The sequence below is a fragment of the Mandrillus leucophaeus genome, unplaced genomic scaffold, assembly GCF_000951045.1.
Source record: "Mandrillus leucophaeus isolate KB7577 unplaced genomic scaffold, Mleu.le_1.0 Scaffold3, whole genome shotgun sequence".
Taxonomy (NCBI): domain Eukaryota; kingdom Metazoa; phylum Chordata; class Mammalia; order Primates; family Cercopithecidae; genus Mandrillus; species Mandrillus leucophaeus.
In genome coordinates this window covers 5,673,183-5,694,865 of record NW_012103142.1, presented here as the reverse complement: position 1 = coordinate 5,694,865, position 21,683 = coordinate 5,673,183, and the positions used below count along the sequence as shown (strand labels likewise).

Here is a 21,683-nt window from a genome sequence, read left to right as displayed (position 1 = left end):
GAAACTTCATCTCAAAAAAAAAAAAAAAAGAAAGAAAAAAGTAAATTTCAGGCCAATATTCCTGATGAACATCTACACAAAAATCCTCAATAAAATACTGGCAAACCAAATCCAGCAGCACATCAAAAAGCTTATCTACCACGATCAAGTCGACTTCATCCCCGGGATGCAAGGCTGATTCAACATATGCAAATCAATAAGCGTAATCCATCACAGAAACAGAGCCGATGACAAAACCATATGATTATCTCAGTAGATACAGAAAAGGCTTTGGATAAAATTCAACACCCCTTCATGCTAAAAACTCTCGGTAAACTAGTTATTGATGGAACATATCTCAAAATAATAAGAGCTATTTATGACAAACCCACAGCCAATATCATACTGAATGGGCAAAAGCTGGAAACATTCCCTTTGAAAACCAGCACAAGACAAGAATGCCCTCTTACCACTCGTATTCAACATAGTGTTGGAAGTTCTGGCCAGGGCAGTCAGGCAAGAGAAGGAAATAAAGAGTATTCATAAGAAGAGAGGAAGTCAAAGTCAAATTGTCTCTGTTTGCAGATGACATGATTGTATATTTAGAAAACCCTGTCATCTCAGCCCAAAATCTCCTTAAACTTATAAGCAACTTCAGCAAAGTCTCAGGATACAAAATCAGTGTGCAAAAATCACAAGCATTCCTATGCACCAATAATAGAGAGCCAAATCGTGAGTGAACTCCCATTCACAATTGCTTCAAAGAGAATAAAATACCTAGGAATCCAACTTACAAGGGATGTGAAGGGCCTCTTCAAGGAGAGAGTATAAAGTTTTACAACCACTTTGGTGAATAATTTGGCAATATCTAGGCAAGTTGAAGTTAACTCATAGTCATGAGTCTAATTCCACTTCCACATACATAGAAATCTTAAGTGTTCCTTTAAGAAACTCTTACCCGGAATATAAGAAGACATCTTTGTAATGGCAAAGAAAACAATGGTAACAATCTAAATGTCCCTCAGCAAAAGAATAGATATATAACTCTTAGAATATTCATACACTGAAATACTTTATGTACTTGAAACAGATGACCAGATGTACCTGTCCATTGAATGCTCTTTCATCCAGGCTTAATGTTTGTGGTAGACATTAAATGTCGTTCACCAAATACTCCATTTTTTCTCCCTGGAGCTTTTCCCAGGCACACAGCAGGGTTGTGCTTTCTACTCCCCTTTGAAGTTAGGTAAGGCCATGTGACTTGTCTTAGACAATGAAATATGTGCAAAGTGACATGTATGACTTTTGGGGAAGAGTTTTAAGAGCCTGTGCCCAGCTTACTCTCTTCCCACTGTGGCTGTGATTTGGGAAGCACATGTCAATATGAAGCCTCTGTCACTGGGATTCCAGAGTGATACAATGAGCAGAGCCTCCTGGCTGATCGTTGTAGAATACATAGGGTGAGTGAAGAAATAAATGTGTGCTGTGTTAAGCCACTGAGAGAGTAGGGGCCTGTAGGTTGCTGCAGCATAACCTGTCTACAGTGTTATGTCTCCGCCCAATTTACTGTACATCTTATACCACTTCCTTTCGTTCTGTCTTCGAAATCAAATACTGCCCTTTTTCCAGGAGATAGAAGTACCATAACTTACCTTCTAAATGTAGTCCACTTCTGTTTCTTTCCCAAGTCACAGGGAGCTTCTCTCTGAGCTCCTTCTCTGCCAGGAAACTGTCCTTACAGGTAATTTCACCAGTGTTTTTGCTTGTTGCTTTGGAATTAAGCTTCATAATCCAGGAATTCATCACCAGAAAAATTCATCCTCTCTCCCTCCTCTCCCTTCCTTTCTTCTCTGTGGGTGGCTTTACTCAGCTACAGAGAGCAAAGCAATTAGTGAAGGCATACGAGATGAGGGCTTAAGTACAAACATGTCCAACTTTGGAAAATAAATGAGTTGCATAGAAGATATATGTAAAATTACTTTTTTCTTTTCCAGTCTACTTTTAAATTATCTGATGTAAGCTACAAACCTTGAATGTAAGTAGGTTTTGGTTAAATAGCTTAAATGTCTGAAGAAAATTATAGGTTTTTATTTTAAATGCACAGAAAAGGTCCCAGGGGACTTAAAAGGCCCTTACCTTTTATTCTCTTCTCAGTGTTTAGAGAATTTACATCATAGTGAGCATCCATCATTTTGAGGAAGTTCTTGACTTTTATAAATGAGCAGGTTGATGTAGACTTGAGTTATAGAGAGAGAGAGACTCAAAACCAGAACAGCTGGGTTTTTAAGATGCAGCAGTTCATGAACAATGGGAAGAGCATATATGTTGCAACGCACAGAATAGTAGACAAAAAAAGAAATGAATCATGGCTGAGGGCAACTGTATATTCTGAAATGGGTTTGGTACCAGGTCCTGCATTGCTTTCCTATTATGTGAGTTTCAAAATTCTGAATTTAACATGTTTCTTTAAACAGACTTTCAGAATAATAGATAAAATATCTGCAGCTTAGAAACTACTAATAAAACAAATACCTATGTACCTACTAGCTAGCTTAAGATATAGAATAAAACCAGTATTTATTAGACATAAAATCAATTAAAATGTTTTTGCTTTTTTTTTTTTTTGAGGGAGTCTCACTGTGTTATTAAGACTGTAGTACAGTGGCGTGATCTCAGCTCACTGCAACCATTCCCTCCCAGGCCCAAGCAACCCTCCCACCTCAGTAGGCCGAGTTGCTGGGACCTCAGACATGCACCACCACGCCTGGCTAATTCTTTGTATTTTTGGCAGAAATGGGATTTCACCACATTGTCCTGGCTAGTCTTGAACTCCTGAACTCAAGCAGTCTGCCCTCCTGAGCCTCCCAAAGTGCTGGGATTATAGGCATGAGCCACTGTGCCTGACCCAATTAATATTTAGACCTTTTGGTGCGGGGTGGGAGGGGGAACCTTCCAAAATTTCCCCTTCCCTCTTCCCAAGCTATTTTTAATTTTCTTTTTTTCTTTTGTTCTTTTGTTTTTTTTGAGACCGAGTCTCACTCTGTTGCCAGGCTGGAGTGCAATGGCACGATCTCTGCTTACTGCAACCTCTGCCTCCCAGCCGGGTTCAAGTAATTCTCCTGCCTCAGCCTCCCGAGTAGCTGGGACTACAGGCGCGTGCTGCCACGCCCAGCTAATTTTTGTATTTTTAGTAGATACGGGGATTCACCATGTTGGCCAGTATGGTCTCGATCTCTTGACCTCGTGATTCGCCTGCCTCGGCCTCCCAAAGTGCTGGGATTACAGGCGTGAGCCGCCGCGCCCGGCTGCTATTTTTAATTTTCTGTATTAATTTCCTAGATGCCGTTTTTAGTTTTGCATTTATGTATATAGCGCTAAACAAAGTATGTTTTAGTTTTGACTTTGTTGAAAACTTTGTATAAATGAATACATAGCCTGTGTTTTTCTATGCCTTGCTTTTTCTTTTTTTCTTTTTTTGGAGACGAGTCTCGCTCTGTCGCCCAGGCTGGAGTGCAGTGACGCGATCTCGGCTCACTGCAACCTCTGCCTCCTAGGTTCAAGCGATTCTCCTGCCTCAGCCTCCCAAGTAGCTGGGACTATAGGCACATGCCACCACGCCTGGCTGATTTTTTTTATTTTAGTAGAGATGGGTTTGCACTATGTTGGCTGGTCTCAAACTCTTGACCTCAAGTGATCTGCCCACCTCAGCCTCCCAAAGTGCTGGGATTACAGGTGTGAGCCACCATGCCCACTGGGCTTAACTTTTTTTTTTTAAAGCTACTAGGCATGGAAAATGTATTAATATCTGAATATAATCCAAATGTTCTAATTTTTCTTTTATCATTGATTTGAGATAGCAATTAATTAATTTTGTTCTGAGCACACTATCGAGATATATTTGGCTTCTCTTATCCTGATGCCAAGTCTTGTTTTTGGATTCACAGTTCCCATGGAGAACGTTGCAACAATTGCTGATTGTGCCAGCGTGATTGAAGGAGTCAGTCGGAGCCGAAATGCCTTGCTGAATGGGGACACTAAGAATTATGATTGGGATTCTGGCTACACATGTCACCAGCTAGGAAGTGGTGCGATTGTGGTTCAACTAGCACAGCCATACATGATTGGGTCAATACGGTAAGAAGATTCCTCCTCATTCATAAGTTTTAAAATGGAAGATACACATATAGATCGTATTTTGGTAAAATGATAATCCTAATAACTTCAGTGAAGACATTGTACTGTTCTTTGCTCTACATATCAAGAAAGGAGTGGGAGCCGAAGGAAGGGACAACAACAAGATATGGGGATGCTTGTTTGGATTTTCCGCTGGGGCAGTACACTGAAGTTAGACTCACGGAGGAACTAGACAAGAGGCTTCTCCCTGGGTGACTTATGTCCTTTTCCAGTCTCAATTTGTATTGGTTAGAGACTTACAGGAGAATGTCAAGATAGTTATATAGAATGAAAAAATCATTTTCAACTTTAATGAATTACATATGAACCAAACAGATCTGAATTCGAGATCTGGTTCTGAACAATCTTAGTGATCTTTGCGCTTGGGCTTTTTGTTGTTCCTTTTTGTTTTAAGAAGGGAGCTTTAACCTTGCCTGCTTTATAGGATTATATAATTTTTAAACGTGAGACTGGTGATATCCCTCAGAGGATATACAGTCATGCATTGCTTAATGGCAGAGATACATTGTAAGAAATGCACTGTCAGCCAATTTTGTCACTGTGGAAACATCATAGAGTGTCCTCATGCAAACCTAGATGGTATATAGCCTACCACATATCTAGACTAGATGATATGTCCTGTTGCTCCTAGGCTACAAATCTGTACAGCATGTGACTGTACTGAAGACTATGGGCAATTTTAACACAGTGGTAAGTATTTGTGTATCTGAACATGTCTAAACATAGGAAAGGTACAATAAAAATATGCAAGATAAAAAATGGTGGCTGGGCATGGTGCCTCATGCCTATAATCTCAGCACTTTGGGAGGCAGAGGTGGGTGGATCGCTTGAAAGCTCACGAATTTGAGACCAGCCTGGGCAACATTACAAGATCTCATCTCAATTGAAAAAAAAAAAAAAAAGAAGATAAAAAATGGTACACCTGTGTAGGGCACTTACCATGAATGGAGCTTGCAGGACAAGAAGTTGCTCTGGGTGAGTCAGTTGGTGAGTGATGGGTGAATATGAAGGCCTAGGACATTACTGTACTGTAGACTTGAAAACATTGTACACTTAGGCTACTCTGTGTGTGTGTGTGTGTGTGTGTGTGTGTGTGTGTGTGTGTATGTGTGTGTGTGTATATATATATATTTTTTTTTTAGATGGAGTCTCACTCTTGTCACCCAGGCTGGAGTGCAATGGTGTGATCTTGGCTCACTGCAACCTCTGCCTCCCAGGTTCAAGCCATTCTCTTGCCTCAGCCTCCCAAGTAGCTGGGATTATAGGTGCCTGTCACCACAGCTGGCTAATTTTTGTATTTTTAGTAGAAACGGGGTTTCATCATGTTGGCCAGGCTGATCTCAAACTCCTGACCTCAAGTGATCGGCCTGCCTCGGCCTCCCAAAGTGCTGGGATTACAGGCATGAGCCACGGCGCCCAGCCAACACTGAATTTTTTAAATAAAGTAATAGTGCTACGACATTATGGTGTCACTAGGCGATAAGAATTTTTCAGCTGCATTATATCTTATGAGACAATCATAAATGAAGTTTGTCCTTGACTGAAACATCTCATTATGCAGTGCATGACTATACTTTTAGTTCAAGATTGCCATTGGGTCTTAAGCTGCTTTTTCTTTTCTCTTCTTTTCTTTTCTTTAACATTCTAAGAAGGTCTCCGAAGGGCTAATGAAAACATATAATGTTTATATATTTATGTATGTGTGTATATGTATATGTATATGTGTATGTATGCGTATATGTATATGTATATCTTAGCCCTCCTGGAGTAAAGGTGTTGGCAAGACATGACTGCCTTTCCCCCATAATGTTCCACCACATTTACTTTGTTGTTTCCTGTTCTCATTTTAAAGTCAGTATATATAAAGAAAGAAATAGCACAAAAAATAAGGTGCTAATATTCTAATAAGCAAAGGTTTATTGATGTTTAGGCTAATAGCCACAGAAGTTGATGCTGCTTGCTGGTTCCCCAGGGCACCCTAAGGAGTTGATGCTGGGTTTCTTGGAGAATTCAGACTGTGGATTCTTCATTAAAATTGTTGACCCTTTTTTATAAAGGGCCACATTACAGGCTGAGCAGCATAGGCAACAAATCACAGATAGAGAAGCCTCGAATTTGTACCACAGGCCAGATCAGCTTACTTTGTGCTTAGGAAGGGAAAGAGACAAGCCACATCAGCTACATGTACAAATAAACTTCCGTCGAATAGCAAATAACACCCCACCTTCCTTTCTCTCATCTGTATGCATTAACTAAAGTACTCGTAAACCATCTATTTAATAAGCTATTCTAGAATTTTTGTTAAAGATGATGTGAAACTTACCTCTATATTTTCCATTACAATCTATCCCTTTTTACTTAAAAAATCTGGAAAACAGTTGTCTTTCTTTTGTCTTCTGGCACTCCTGATAGCCTCCACAATTTCTTGAAGATTACCAATCGTGTCTCTGAGATTACATCTGCAATTTCTTTCAGCAGGCTCGGGGTGTAACTCATCTGAGTCAGGAGACTTGAAATCATTTAAATTGACTAGATACTCTCTTTCACTTCACCTATTTGGGACTTCAATTTTCTCTTTATTATGTTTGTTCTGACATTTCTAATTTGAAGACCAGTCTCCTTGCCAATGAAGATTGAAGCAAACGGGAAGTTTAGTAGCTCTGCCCACTCTCTTTTAATGTTCTCCATTTTCCATTTGCTTACCTGGTTCCCCACACTTCCCTCTCCACCACCGCCACCATCTAACAGTGTTCTATGCACATCTCAAACCAAGATGTCTAAAATGGAATTCCATTATCCTTCCCTCCCTGGTCAAGTCACGTTATGTCATGATTCCCCATCTCATTCAGTGGCACCATCCATTTGTCCCTTACTTGAGCCAAAAACTTGGGAATCTTCCTGATTTCCTTCCTCTCCTTCACCCTCCTCTCTCATCCAGTCAGCCATAAAGTTCTGTCAGTATGGCCTAAACACACAAATCCTTCCCCTCTTCTGTGTCCCACCACGTCACCATAGTTGCACAATATTTGTTTCACTTTTCTACCCAATCTTCCAGACCTCCACTGGGCCCCCCACTTCCCCACCCACAGCCATCCCTCCCACACATCCTTCTCTCAGAGGATTCATGGTTAATACTTGCCTTTAGGAGAAAGTTCAGACTGAGGCATTTTAAGAACTATCTGACTTACGTCTGTCTGTACAGGCTTGTGTCCTGCATCTGCACCCCCTCCCGCCCTCCCCAACCCTGTGCTACTCTGGACTCTGTCACAGCCTATCCAGTGATTAAAAGCATTGCACGTGGGTCCTGCCCTCTCTTACCCTCTTACCTCCAGTTCTTTGACCGTGCTGACGTCATTGTTTGCATCTCTCACTACCTTCTCATTACCTCCTTTTTTCCCTGGCTCTTTTTTATTCCCCCCTTTAGGCTCCACTCCTTTGGGAATTCTTTGCTAACCATCCATTATCTCCTGAACTTATTGATAGATCCCTCTTCAGTAATCACATATATTTTGTATACAATTTCTGTTGGAGCGTTTGTAATATAAATGTTCACTTGCTGCCTCCTCCCAGCCATACCTGATACATAAAAGCCTGTGGCAACTCAGAATATGCTTCCCTTGAAAGATTCAGTGTACTGATGAGGTAGTCTTATCAAGAAAGAAGGGGAAGCTGTGGGGGGTACAGTGGGAAATCTAGAATCTAAAATCTAGTGTGGGCTGCATGAGGTTGTTATCCGGGTGACAACTCAGAGAGACAAACAGGCTCTTCATGTGGCAAGGCCACCTTGGCCTCTAGCTCTACCCAAAGAATCAGAGATGTTGAATCTGACTCCAGAAAAGGCTGTCACTGGGGTCTAAGGCAAGAGAGAATAGTGCCCATTTGGTTTTTTTTTTTTTTTAATGTGGATTGAAAGTGGTTCTCCCAAACAATTTTTCTTTTCCTGACTCAAAGCGGGGATGATGAGCATGAACACACCAAAGGCAGAATTGTGTATCTCAGCACAGTATGAAGCCTCCAACTTCCTTAAGCCCGCTTTTTTTTTTTCCCCCAGTAAAAAAAATCCATGTAATTGAAGCTCTGTATAACTGGCTGAGCCTTCAAAGAGACACGTCTCTGTGAAACTAACGTTATGTTGTCAGGAACTGCATTTGCCTCTTCTGTGACATTATTAAGAGGAAAAGGAGAGAGATTTATTAGCCACCAATGCTTGTGGACAATGCTGGAGATCTTGGCAGGCTGCAGTTAGCGACAGTTGATGTGGCCAGATAGACATTTATTGACAGGAAACTAGATGAGTGGTACCCCTTCATAGGGATAAGTAATTGACCAATGACAGGTTGATTAGTCAGTGACATTTGACCCCAGCTTCTATTGCTTGTGATGGCTGACTTGCTTTCCTAGACATTGTATCTGAAGAAACCCAGTGATTCTGAATCAACACCAGAGGGAGAGTATTACAGAGCCCAGTGACTTAACAGTTTCCCTATCTAGGAGGGAGGAGATCTGGAAATCCTGGAAACCCTGTCTTACCATAGCTGAGGTAGGGTACTATCAATGATATATTGGTTTTAAATATTCAGGTTCCTTTATATTTGGTGACTACAAAGGCAACGGTCTCAAACATGATGGTGTGATCATGGCTCACTGCAGCCTTGACCTCCTGGGCTCAAGCAATCCTCCCACTTCAGCCTCTTGAGCAGCTGGGACCACAGGCATGCACCTCCACACCTGACTGGTTTATAAATTTTTTTTTGTAGAGACAGGGTTTTGCTTTGTTGCCTAGGCTGGTCTCGAATTCCTGGGCTCAAGTGATTCTACTGACTTAGGCTCCCAAAGTGCTGGGATTACAGGCGTGAGCCCCTGCACCTGGCCAAACATGAATTATCTTAGTCACTGCATTTGCTATTGCTAAGTGAAGGACGTAATTGCTTTGTGAATAAGGATTTCTTTTGTTTGGCTGTTTTCATCCCCAGGAGCCATTTCTTCCTTTTCTGAGAGTTTACTCTGTAGTTGGGTAGGCAAGTAGAGCCTTCTTTCTTGACAGAAAATGTTTGGACTTAACTAAGCATGGTCAGTGGCTGTCTAATCCTCTTAGTGAGTCAGATACCAATATCCTGTGGTATACTAGAGAGGGTGGACTCCACACATGATCTCTGACTCTCTCGCTATACCCGCATTTTCATTGATTCATCCAACAAAAATTACTAAGCCTCTTACTATGTGCTAGGCACTATTGTAGGCACTGGGGATACAGCACTGAATAAACAAAATAAACATTGGTGGCCCCATGGAACTGACATTCTAGTGGGGTTGAGGGGAGATAATAAACAAATGCTATTTGTAAGATGACTGATATTTAGAAGTGCCGTGGGGAAATCGGGAGGAAAAACCAGGTTGGAGACGCAGTCCAGTTTTAGATTGGGTGGTCAGGAAGGCCTCACTGAGAAGGGTGAAGTGTGAGCAGATCTCCAAGGATGGGGAGAGTAAGCCCTCTCGGGATGAGCATCACAGGCAGTGCCAAGCCCTGGAGTGGAGCTTGCCTGGCAGGCCACAGGAGCAGCTAGGAGGCCAGTGTGGCTGGAGCAGGAGGGAGGGAAGAGCACGGCCAGCCGGGTGATAGCTTTGAGAAGTGACAGCCTGAGATGTTTCCATCCCACGCCCCCGCCACCACCCCCGTTTCAGTGTTTCTTCAGCGCCATCAGAGCAGAGGAAGGGCAGGGATGGGGAGGCCCTCATAAAGCCACCTTCTCTGCTCCTGACCTTCCTTGACCCAATCTGCTCCTAGAAAAGAAGCAGCAGGAGGTGCCCTAACTTTTACCATTTCACAGGAAGCTCTCTCATCTCTTGAATTTCTTTCTCATTCCCAACGTAGCACAACTGGGAAATAAAGGGGTTTGTCCTTGGTGTTGCTGGGTTTACAAGCACAGCAAAAGTTACTCATTTTATTTCCAAGAAAAGAGAGAGAAATTACCTGAAATGTGTCTGAAAAGCGGATAATTGAGTAGTAATTATATCATCTTCATGTCATTTTAAAAACATTAAAATTTAAATAACAGGAAATCTTCAGAGGCTTGACCACATAAAAAGACCAGAGTCGAGTCATAATAACTAACCAAACCCACCTAATGTCTTAGTTTATAGTCCCTCTGTCGCCTTAGTTTAGGACTTACTATCTTTCTCCTTGCTAATTGTGATATCCTTTTTCGTATTTTCAGGCTAGTATGATAACTCAAATATGCTATGCATTAAGTATACCTATCATCTTTTAGTCTTTTCCAGCTAATGACAGCAGTTTGTTGAAACCCTAATTATAAGACAGTCAATTAAATTAACAATTTTTACATTGACTTAAATGATGTTTTTGCAATTGATATGTGCAATAGTGTAAGTGAAATACCCCAAATCTTTTAAATAACAAACCTAATAGTAAGTACGTAGGCTGTCAAAAGATAAGACTGTGTAGATAGATGCAGCTAAATAGACCCATTGTCTCTCTGGGTATTATGAGTATTAAGAAGTTAATGACACAAAAATATTTTGAGTTCTTCAATTTGAAAATGTTATATAAATGCAGTATGTTAGGACAAAAGATGTCTAGCCCAAAGTAGGTTCTTGCTGGGTATTCATAATCTCTTTAGCCTGCGGGGTGAAGCTCTTTTTGTTTTGCAGAAGGAAAAAACAATTCTACCACTTTAAAAAGTTAATCTGGCACATAATGTCTGAACCACAAATCAGTTTATGCCTTGTAGTTATTAAGTAGATAAAAAGAAGTAATAGCAAATTGATCCTTAAAAAAAAAAAAAAAAAAAAAAAAAGACATATGCCACTGTGGTCCTGATTCATCTGGTATATTTTACTTTCTCTGTGAACTGTCAAGCCCATGCCGAGTTCAATTGTCCTTTCACTATTGTGTGGCTACAACCAACTCTAGATTATCTATTCAGTTTGTAAATTACCGTGACCTCCTTTAGACTGCTATTTTTTCTTCTTCCTGCTGCTTACCACCCTGCCTAACTGTTGCTCATCCACTTCCCTCCAGAAGGATAAGCACAGAAAAGAAAAAGGAGAGGAACTGCAAAAAATGCCATTTTTTTCCTGCTTAATAGCCAAATGAAGGCTTAGTCGATAAGGGTGGGTAGAGGAATTGGGGCTAATGAGTCAAATAATGTTTTGTAATTATTTGAGTACTTTCTACATCTGTGCTGCACTCAATCTCTAGTAGGACCACGGATAATCTCATGTTGAAGATAGTGATTTTTTCAATATTGTGATGGGCTTGAGTCTTTGCAGCAGTTTCCAAATGCATAGTATGGTTCTCTGTGCTGTGAGTACTCAATAAACACTCATTGACTAAACTGACAACATAGATGCTAGTGCAACTAAAGGGAGTTCTATCTATCAACTAAATTGGACATCATATTTGCTCAGTGTGTCTCATCTAAGTGTATGTGAGGAAACTGCTAAAGATCTGGCATATCCAGCAAATGACTGAGATTGAGCTTTGGAGTTAGGCTCTGACATTAGCACAGGTGATGATATTAGCACAGGTAAGAATGCCTCACTTGTTCCATGCCGCTTCCATTTCATTCTGTCTGAGTACTGCACAGGCAAGCAGTACATCTATTTACATTAAGACAGCCTTCTTTGCAACCTAGAGAGCTAGAAATTTCCTTTTTATAGTCTCAAGAATACAGCAAACATCTAAATATATGACTCTTCTGGCTTGGATTAAGATTGCCTATCATTCTAGTCAAAATTGGAAAGATATTTTACAAAATTTGCTTCATATCAGTCATGTTGAATATCGTCTGTCACAGCCCTGAACCAAGGAATTCTTCCTTGTCTCGCTGATCCATGATTTATTACTAAGTGTTGTTTCTCTCTGAGCCTATCTGCATCACAGTAAAGTCTTCTTTTATCACCCTCAGACCTCAGAGCTCTGGTTCCCAGAAAAATCATAGAGCAAATAATTTTATCTATGGTTCCCAGTAGGTGCTGAAGTCTGAATTGTGTGAATGCTTAGAGGGCCAGAAATCCTGAATCCTGGAAACAGATAGCAGGATACTTTGGGGGCATGGTAAATATGCCTCAGCCAGTTTCATCCTAGAGGTATTTCAAGACCAGAAAGTATTGCTATGGCAACTAAGTTGTGTGTTAAAAATACAGGAGGGGCACTAGAATTCAGATGTTCTTTGGAAAAGCAGGAAAAGTTAAATGCCTATATATATATATATGTGTTTGTGTGTTCATGTGTGTGATTTACCTCACATGTCAACCATTTACTTCTGTTGAGTGATTGGAGAACTTGGCAAGTAGTCATCATAAGATATAGCTGGATATATGAAAGAATCCTTTTAGCTTTCCAAGATTTTAACCCATCTAGAAGACATTTTTACAGAGGATTTTGGCCCCATCTGACCCATTATTTCATGCACACTCATGTTTAATAATTACCTAGAATTGTTAAGAACTCTTTAAAACAAATACTTCACCAGTAGTGATTTCAGCAATCATTTTAAAAACCAGAATTATTCACCTTGGAAAACGAAATGAGTAGAAAGCATTAGCCTCCTCCTTCTGTGGCAGATGTTTTACATGCTGCTGCCCCAGGATAGGCCACACGGGATCACAGAAATGCAGCTATTCTCATGAGGGCTAACAGAAGCGTAGGACTTTGAGCAAACTGAAATTTCTACACATTTAATACATCAAGTCGCTTTAATATAGCTTTTGAGTATTAAATGAATAAAGCTATTCTGCAAAAACTGATGAAGGGTCACAGTCATTTAAGGTTAATTCTTGAATTAATTCAAAGCAGTAATCTACCTTTGAAAATCTTCATATTCTTTCCCCAAGTACGCTTACATCAGAGACTCTTCTCCCAGGAGCCCAATTTTGTCACTTTGTTCAGATACTTTTGGTACATCTTGATAGCACCTGATGTCAGCGTATCTCTCTTTTTAAAAAGCTTAGCCCTTTGTACATTGGTAACCACAGAGGCACTTGACCAACACATACTTGTACATCTACTTAAGAACAAGCAGAAGCACTGAGACCAAGAAAAACTCTTCCACCTCCTCTTCTTGCCTCTCCTCTCTGTCCACCTCCATTTCCACATTCTTCTTCTAGGAAAGATGATTATGATGACAGGCTGGTTGGTGCCCGTCAAGGACTCCTTTCAGCAACTTTCCTGGACACTCAGGGTCTTAGTTCTAGCTGAGGAATCATTATTTTCCTGCTGCATTGCCTCTTTCAGCAATGTATCAGATTCAGTATAAGGGGGATCGGTTACATAGATAAATGCAGTGTATGCTTTTACTTCTCCCTGGATTTACTTTCCTTGCTGCGCTTAAGACTTAATGGTCAGGATCTTCTTTCTTCCTTTTACCTTACTATGCCTGAAACCATATCCCTCAATGGTTTTGATATTACCTGCCTTGCCACATTATTCTTTTACTGTAACCAAACACCAGCCAAGAGTCTTTAGACCTTCTGTACAGTTTAATGTTTAGAAATGGCTAATGGTTCTTTTAGTTGCCATGTCTTACAGTGGTTCTGGAGCTTTAGCTGCTCTCACTGTCTACATTTACAAGATGAAGACATTAAACCATAGTTTGAGTTTCATCCCTTTCTCTCCATCAGGAGTAGGACAGCACAACCCATGGTAAAACTCCAGCTCCAAAGATTCTAATTTGTTTCATGATCCTGCAGAACCTCCTATAGCCTTAACAAAAGTGAGAGGAGCCATCACATCTTATGGTTCAATCCACCCTTGCTTTCTGTGGTCATAAATTATAGAAACTTCCATTATATGTTGCAACTAAGATTTTACATTTGTTTTACTAGTGGTCATTTGCTCCAAAGGAACTTGCATTTGGCCGCAAATAACAAATAATCTCACTGAGAAAGACATTTTTTTTTTCAGTTTTATTTTTTGTTTTGTTTGTTTTTGTGTCACATAACAGAAAGTCCACAGGGGCATGTCTGCCCGTATTGGTTCTGCAATTCAGTGATCTCTACAATTTTCTTGGTCTTTTCCATGTGTATTTTGCCCCAGAGAAACAAGATAGGGACGAAAGTTTTAGCTACCATGTCTGTGTTTAGGCAGGAAAAAGAAGGACAAAAGGATACAAGGATAAAAGCCTACCAGCCAAGTTTGTTCCTTTTTTGTTAGGAAAATCCAAAGCTTTATTTGAAGCTCTACCCAGCCAACTTTCACTTAGAATTATTAGGTAGAACTATGTTATACGGTCAGCCCTAGCAAGGTTGGCTAAGAAACCGAGGGTCATGGTAAGGGGGTTGGCTTATCTCGCCAACAGCTCTGCCATAGAACACTGCCTCCCGCTTGACATTTCACATGTGCTTTGGAATTTTAACACATCTCCATATTTCATGTGTTCTGTTTGTTTTTTAAAACTACTTTATTGAAATATAATTCACATGCCATATAATTCACCCATTTAAAGTATATAATTCAGTGGGGGCTTTTTCTCATTTATTTTTAAAAGCTTCCCTTAGAGTCCACAGCTTCTGGATAGATCTAAAACAGTACTATAATAATAATATTTTCTGTTATTCTCAGCTTCAGAAATGTTCTGTAGCTGGCCGGGTGTAGTGGCTCACGCCTGTAATCCCAGCACTTTGGAAGGGCAAGGTGGGTGGATTGCCTGATGTCAGGAGTTCAAGACCAGCCTGGCCAACATGGTGAAACCTTGTCTCTACTAAAAATACAAAAATTAGCCAGGTGCAGTGGTGGGTGCCTATAATCCCAGCTACTCAGGAGGCTGAGGCAAGAGAATCGCTTGAGCACAGGAGGCGGAGGTTGCAGTAAGCCGAGATCGCGCCACTGCACTCTAGCCTGGGTGACAGAGTGAGACTCCATCTCAAAAAAATAAAAAATAAAAAATAAAAAGTTCTGTAAATAAAAGCCTATGTCTGCTTATTGCACAATTCTGACCCAAAATGAGAGGCTTCATTGATTATATATGTTTGATTTCATATTCATGACACTTACTTCTTGGAAAAACTTCAAGTTTCTGTTGCAAACACTTAATATACTGACTTTCTGTAACTGATCTCCTGTGCTTTGCCAGCATAGTGATAATTCATGCCGTGATGAAATTTGGGAGGCAGGGCAAGATCACCAGTACCTCCTGATTAATCAAAATCAGAAGAAATTTTATTTGGTTTCATTTTACTTTAGTAAAATATAGTTTATCATATCCAAACTCTTATCTAAATTGTCAGTTTACATGGAGTCTGTTAACCAGATGTATTTGGTCAACCAAAGCAGAGTTGACTATTCTTATTTACATACAAAATTCCAATATCAGAAATTTCACTGCATATCTATATTATTTTGTAGTGACAGATTAATTATATCAAAAGTCCCGCTAGAAATGGTGTTTTCAGTCTTTAAGATCTGGAGTTGAAGAAGTCAAGTCTGTTTGTCTTGGAATGAAGTGATAGATTTTTTTTTAAAAAAGACCCCTTACTTTCAAAGAAGATACAGGCAATGACTGTCATACTACCTCCAGTCTTTTCCTTTTCTAACTTCTCGGTTAATGTGGTTGGGTTTTTGGTAGGATTATAATGAGTATTTCTGACTTTGGAGACATTTGAAACAAGAAGTACAGTCCATGGGAGGGTAATTATAGCAATAGGACAATTTTAAATCTTGGGAGAAGAAGTACAAATACACTCTGCTTTTCCTTCCACCATTTCTTCATGCCTTCCCCTATATCCGTCTTCACTCCTTCCTAAAATTGTGGTCAAGAAGATGATCAGATTAGTTTGTTTGCAGCACTCAAAGTAGGCTCAGAATAGTTCAGTGGAATCACTTGTGTCTTTGGTCTCCCTCTGGGCCCTAAGAGGCATGAGCTAGGACCACTACAACCTAGAAGGAGGCCCTGCCTTCCCGCTTTGTACTTCCCTCTCCTCCATCTCTCCTGACTTTTCTCCTTTATTCTGTTCTTTACAACAAAGTGGTAAGCAGATCCATCCTTTTCTCTCCTTGGATACCCTTAGTTTCTCTTTCCTAGGGCAGTGAGGGTAAGACTCTTTAATGAAACCAATTTCTAACTCAGCTCAGCAGCAGCTCAGTGCTAGGCAGTGCGGGGGCAATGGTCTCCTTATATTTACTCTGATTCTCTGGCATGGTCGTCCCCTTTTATCTGTGCTTGTGCTTTCTGTGGTTTTAGTTACCTGCAGTCAACTGTGGTGTACAGTATTATATGGAAAATTCCAGAAGTAAACAATTGAAAAGTTTTAAATTGCATGTCATTATCTTTACTTTTGAATTGCGTGACTGTGTGATGAGATTTCACACTGACCTGCTCCATCCTGACTGGAATGTGAAGCATCCCCTTGTCTGACATGTGCAGCTGGACAGAAGTACAGCATATCCATCCAGTTATCAGATCCAAAAACCATAGTATACAGTATATAGGGTTGTATACTATCTGTGGATTCAGCCATCCACTGGGGGTCTTGGAATGTGCCCCCCATGGATAAAAGGACATTACTGTACTACAAAGTGTACTGGGTTGATTCTTCCTTACATTATAGTGGTAAGAACCAAGAATAAGCTTTGGATGTTGACAAAGGGACAGAGAAGGCCTCCTGACTTGCTTTGGTTTGAAGCTGTTCAGGCGTAAGCAGCTTGGGAACAGGGAGTGCTCCATGTCCTATACCCTTTGCATTAGGGTTTTGGGCCAAAAATTGTACAAGTACCAACAATAAAGTATCCCTTTGCTTCTCATTTGCTGGAACTTTCCTTGGCATATACTTACCTCAAGAACCTTGTGAGAAGGGTTGGTTGGAATCTAGAACGATAGCTGTAATTCCTTTAGACAATTATATACCATTTAATTGTCCTCATATTCAATACAAACCTCTTGTCATTTCTTTTCCTGATATCTGACCTTTCTGTATTCATCTCCTCTCTGAGATTAAGAGATAATAAAGAACATATAATCAAGTACTGTTTTTATTAGAAAGTTCATAGTAACCCTGTTAGAAATAGATAAACCATCATCTATAAAGATAAACCATCATCTATAAAGAATTGTTTGAGAACTGGTGGTAACCAGATAAATAATATCTTGTTGATAATAGCCCTACTAGTAAAATAGGAAAATGGCTTTGTCACAATTGTGTTCACTGTAGTGAGATTTTAGCTGTATACATTAGACTCAGAGACAAGCAGAAAATTCATGGAGATTAGTTGCATCTATTTGGGAAGAACGTGTTAAACAGAGTCATCCATTTAAAATTGGTTTCATTAAACAGTCTAAATGAGTAGTTCTGTTAAAATGCCAAGTACTATAAGGTTTTTATTGTTCTGTGGTCAGAGACTGCCCTGGCTAGCTATCTTGTAAAATGCTTTTTATAATCACAATGGACAGAGCTGGCAACAGGATAGATCTGTACAAATCCATTTTCTTCTGGTGACCAACAAACAACTCAGCACTGTGTAGTTAATTGGTGTGTTTTAGTCTGTAGTGTCATCTTCCTCTATAACTGATGTAGTATTATTTTACTACTGTCATATTAACTGCCTTATCAATGACTATAAAACTTTATTTTTTTAACATATTGTTTATTGACTTTAAATGTCTCTGTAATTTCTTCACCCTATCCTACTGCTTCCATCCCCTTTAGTAGGGATCTAGAGGGTAGTGGTCAATGACTGTCTCATCAGTTTGAGAATGTAGCTTGTGGGTACTTTATCAGTTCAGGGAGTAAGGAGGGTTTGGGAATGGGAATGGTTTTCATTTTTAATTGGAGCTGCTGCTGCTGCTTCCCCCCCTCCCCCTCCCCCCCGCCTATCACCCCGCATTTTCTTTGTAGTTCTTTTAGGAGAAATACCAGAAATTTAGGGTGAAAGGCAAGCCAAGAATTGCCACTGCAGTTGTCACAGTAACAAAAATGAGATTGTGACTACAGCACAATCTAAAAGTTCCATGTAGAATTCACTGCATTAAAATCTATTGAAACAACAGAAGAAAGAGACTTTAGACATTTCTAGGCTAAGCTCAACCTTAAACTGCATCTTTATTTCTTACCTTGGTGCCATAACTCTTTACTGCTGGAATAGAACAGCTTTAGTTTTCTGTCTATGCCTGGGGTTGGTAAAGTTTTTCCATAAAGGGACAAGTAGTAGATATTTTAGGTTTTGCAGGCCATACAGTCTCTGTGGTACAACTATTCAACCCTGCTGAGGGGCATGGCTGTGTTCCAATAAAACTTTATTTACAAAAATAGGCATCCATAGGCCGTGACTTACCAATGCCTAATCCATTCAGCTCCTTTCCTCACTAACATTTCTGGCCCATACAGGTAAAAGTGAAGAGTTGGGGAAGTTCATTTGCCCCTCATGGTTTCAAAAGAATGTGAAGAATAATAATAAGCCTGTTATTGAAAGGTAGGAATATTAAAAATCAGCATTTAGTTTGGGGACAAGATACAATACCATGACCACTGGGTTCTTCCTACTGTGTTTTGTTATTGAATGAGCCTTGTGGGCTGCCACAAGGAGGGGCCAATAGGAAGTCCTGACAGATGAGGCTTCAGTCCCCAACTCTGACCTCAGAAGAGCAGTTCTACTTTTATCTGTTTTAGATACGGAGATTCTGCCAAGATGTTGTTTGTAAAAGAGATTCTGCTGCTAAAGAATATTTTTTAAAATATTGGTTTATATTTCTTTGCAAGTTGTATAATGCCTCTTGATAATGGATACTTCATAAAACTGCCAAAGATTTATCATATATCACTTTGTAATTAAAAGGGAAAAACAGACTTGAAAAAGGAATCACAAATCACATACATTAAAATCCATCTCCCTCCTTTCCCCTCTCCCCCTGCCACCCACTTCCCAGATTGTAAATCTGAGAGGATACAGCTGTGGAGCAAGACAGAGGCAGAGTTGGGACTCCTGCCTCCTATCTGATGCCACTGCCATTCATTACACATTCCAAGGAGTGGACAGGAGCCTTGTCCATCAGAGGCTCAAGGAGAGTCCTTGGAACCCTTTGTGGTCCTAATAGGCTAAGGAAATAACTAGTAACTTCACTGGTTTCCTCTTATCTGCTCATGCTACCTCTTCCCTTTGGCTGCTAGGAGCCTCCAAGCTCCTCAGTTTCCCCCAGGCTACTCCTGTGTATCCTTTGCACACAGTTCCAGCACCAGCTTCTTGGAGGTTACCTCAGGGATATTTCCCAGCCCCTGACACCCAAACAGTCTCATGTGTGACTCAGATAGGCTGGGGTCCTCTTCTGCTCCACTGCAGAACTATCAATGCTGGCTCTTGGGGATCTAGTGCCAGAGTGGGAGGATCCTGAGAAATCTGAGATCTCACCCACCTTTGGCATGATTTCTTTCCTGGCTTGTGAAAATTCCTGATCTTTTTTGTCTATACCTTCCTGAATGGGAGTCAGGGCAGTGATGCAGAGAGGTAGTGGGGGGCGGGGGGTGCTTGCATGAGCATTGGATGCCTGCATGGCACAAGGACCGTATTCTCGGGATGCCCATGTAGGACCTATCAGCCAAAATTAGAAGAAAGTTAAAAGGGGTCCAGAAATAGGATTATAAGGCATAGGATTATAAGGCATAAATGTTTGTTCTTGATGAGGAAGAGTGAGCTGGCTGAACAAAAGAAACAGTTGAATTTGCAGAGTGCAATATTCTAATGAAGCCTCATGCTGTGCTTGAGTCAATGTCGCAAGGTCTAGCTGCAGCAGGGCCTTAGCTAGATAGGAGTGATTTATTCTTCTCTGCTTCCATCACTCAGATTTCCTTCTCTCAGTCATCCAGTGTCTATCATCGGAAAGCCTGGTTTCTGTAGAGGAGTTTACCCTAGTAGCTTGCCTGGAATACATTTTGAAGGATTAGTGTACATGGCACGGAGACTGGCCTCTGTGCCCAGTACACTCTGGTGAATATTCATGTCGGCACCTGGGAGGGTTATTTCTAGAAAGGCAATTCTTGCAGAATACATTCCGAAGAGGGAATGCTTTTCCTGTCTGATGTTCCCTCAACCAAACAAATGTGGAAGAGGGGAAGCTACTCTGCAGTTCTGGGGAGTATTCATGAGACAGAAACAACATCCTCACATCTTCTGCAACAGTGGGGAGACCTGCAGACCTTCCCTTTGCAGAGCCTCTGCCTGGGCCTCCTGTTCAGTATAGGTGATCTCAGGGGAAAGAAAAAAAAAAAGCAACTGCCCATTTAGCCTCTGGTCCTAAAACCCACACCAGTTTGGTTTAATTACAGCTGTTCAGCAATTAGGAAAGCTAGCGTTATTAATGTTCAGCTGAAAACGTTTCAATTAAAACTTGTGATCCCAGCTTTGAAGACCTGGATCAAGAAAACTATACTGAGTGGCCAGTGATCAAAAGAATTGCACTGAAAAACTTAATGAGCCATTTTTTCCTCTAGCTGTTACAAAAAAATACATAAAATATTGCTTTATTTTTCTGGCTTCTCACCATTCTTCAAAAGATTTATCACACAGTTACATATTAAATTGATTAATTATCTTTTGTTTATAAGAATTTATAGTTGGTAGCTAGGATTTTCACCTTTATATACTGGTGGAGATGTTGCTATTATTTTTCTCATTAATGCTGTCTTTTTTAATGGTAAGTCATGTACCACATAAAGAATTATGATTTATCACACACCTCAGCTTTCAAACAGAACAATGTACTTATTCTAAGTGTTTAAATTGTGTAGCACTTGCAACTTATTATAGTTTTCTTTTGTGTTTTAGAGGGTAGTTGTTTTCATGTGAGAGCCTTCACAAACTATTTCATGAAAGAAGTCCATTAGAGAAGGGACTAACAGGGAATTCCAGAACAAGGAGATAGAAAGACAGACAGCATATCATTGTCCATGACCCAGCGGAATAAACAGATTTGGGAATGCCCTGAGAGGAGGGCAGTAGTAGCTCGCGGAGCGAGAACCTGAGGGAGGAAGGAGTCGCAGCTCACACTGGTGGTAAGGCTGAAGGAGGTCTGAATTGGATAGGCAAGTGTTTTAAAATCATTTCTAGCAAGAGCTCAAGACTTTGTAGATTGTGCTCTGTGGGGAAAAGAAGATGATTTAAAGCTGGAGCAAAGATTGAAACCCAGATCTGATTTGGGTGAAAAGGTCAGTCTGATAAGAAAGGGAATGAGGTGTGGGAAAATAGTACTGGTTGTGTTAAGAGAGACCAGAGAAGAGATTTGGTAAGAACAAAAATGGAGAGATTACATGATTGAATAGGAAGAGTTTTGCCAGTTGTTCATCCCTGCTGGAACATCCTCCTGACTGTAATGTTCAGAGTTGAGCCTTCCCACCTGTTTGCCCTTCCTTTCTTTCCCTTTGTCACTAGGTCAAGAGAATACAAAGATCTGCATGTAGCTAAATTATGAGTTCTCCCATAGACACAAATCCTTGTGAAAACTTGACCCAAGGGAGCCGGGCGCGGTGGCTCACGCCTGTAATCCCAGCACTTTGGGAGGCCGAGG

General features: G+C 40.5%; 1 protein-coding gene across 3 annotated transcripts in view; it reads left to right on the top strand.

Moving 5' to 3' along the window:
• The window catches only part of BTBD9 (BTB (POZ) domain containing 9), a 491,209-nt gene that overhangs the window by 365,994 nt on the left and 103,532 nt on the right, over positions 1–21,683 (top strand). For all 3 annotated transcript variants that reach the window (XM_011986627.1, XM_011986629.1, XM_011986628.1), the window contains one exon: positions 3,924–4,113. In XM_011986627.1, coding sequence (XP_011842017.1) covers positions 3,924–4,113 — 190 coding nt within the window. The remainder of the gene's footprint in view (positions 1–3,923; positions 4,114–21,683) is intronic.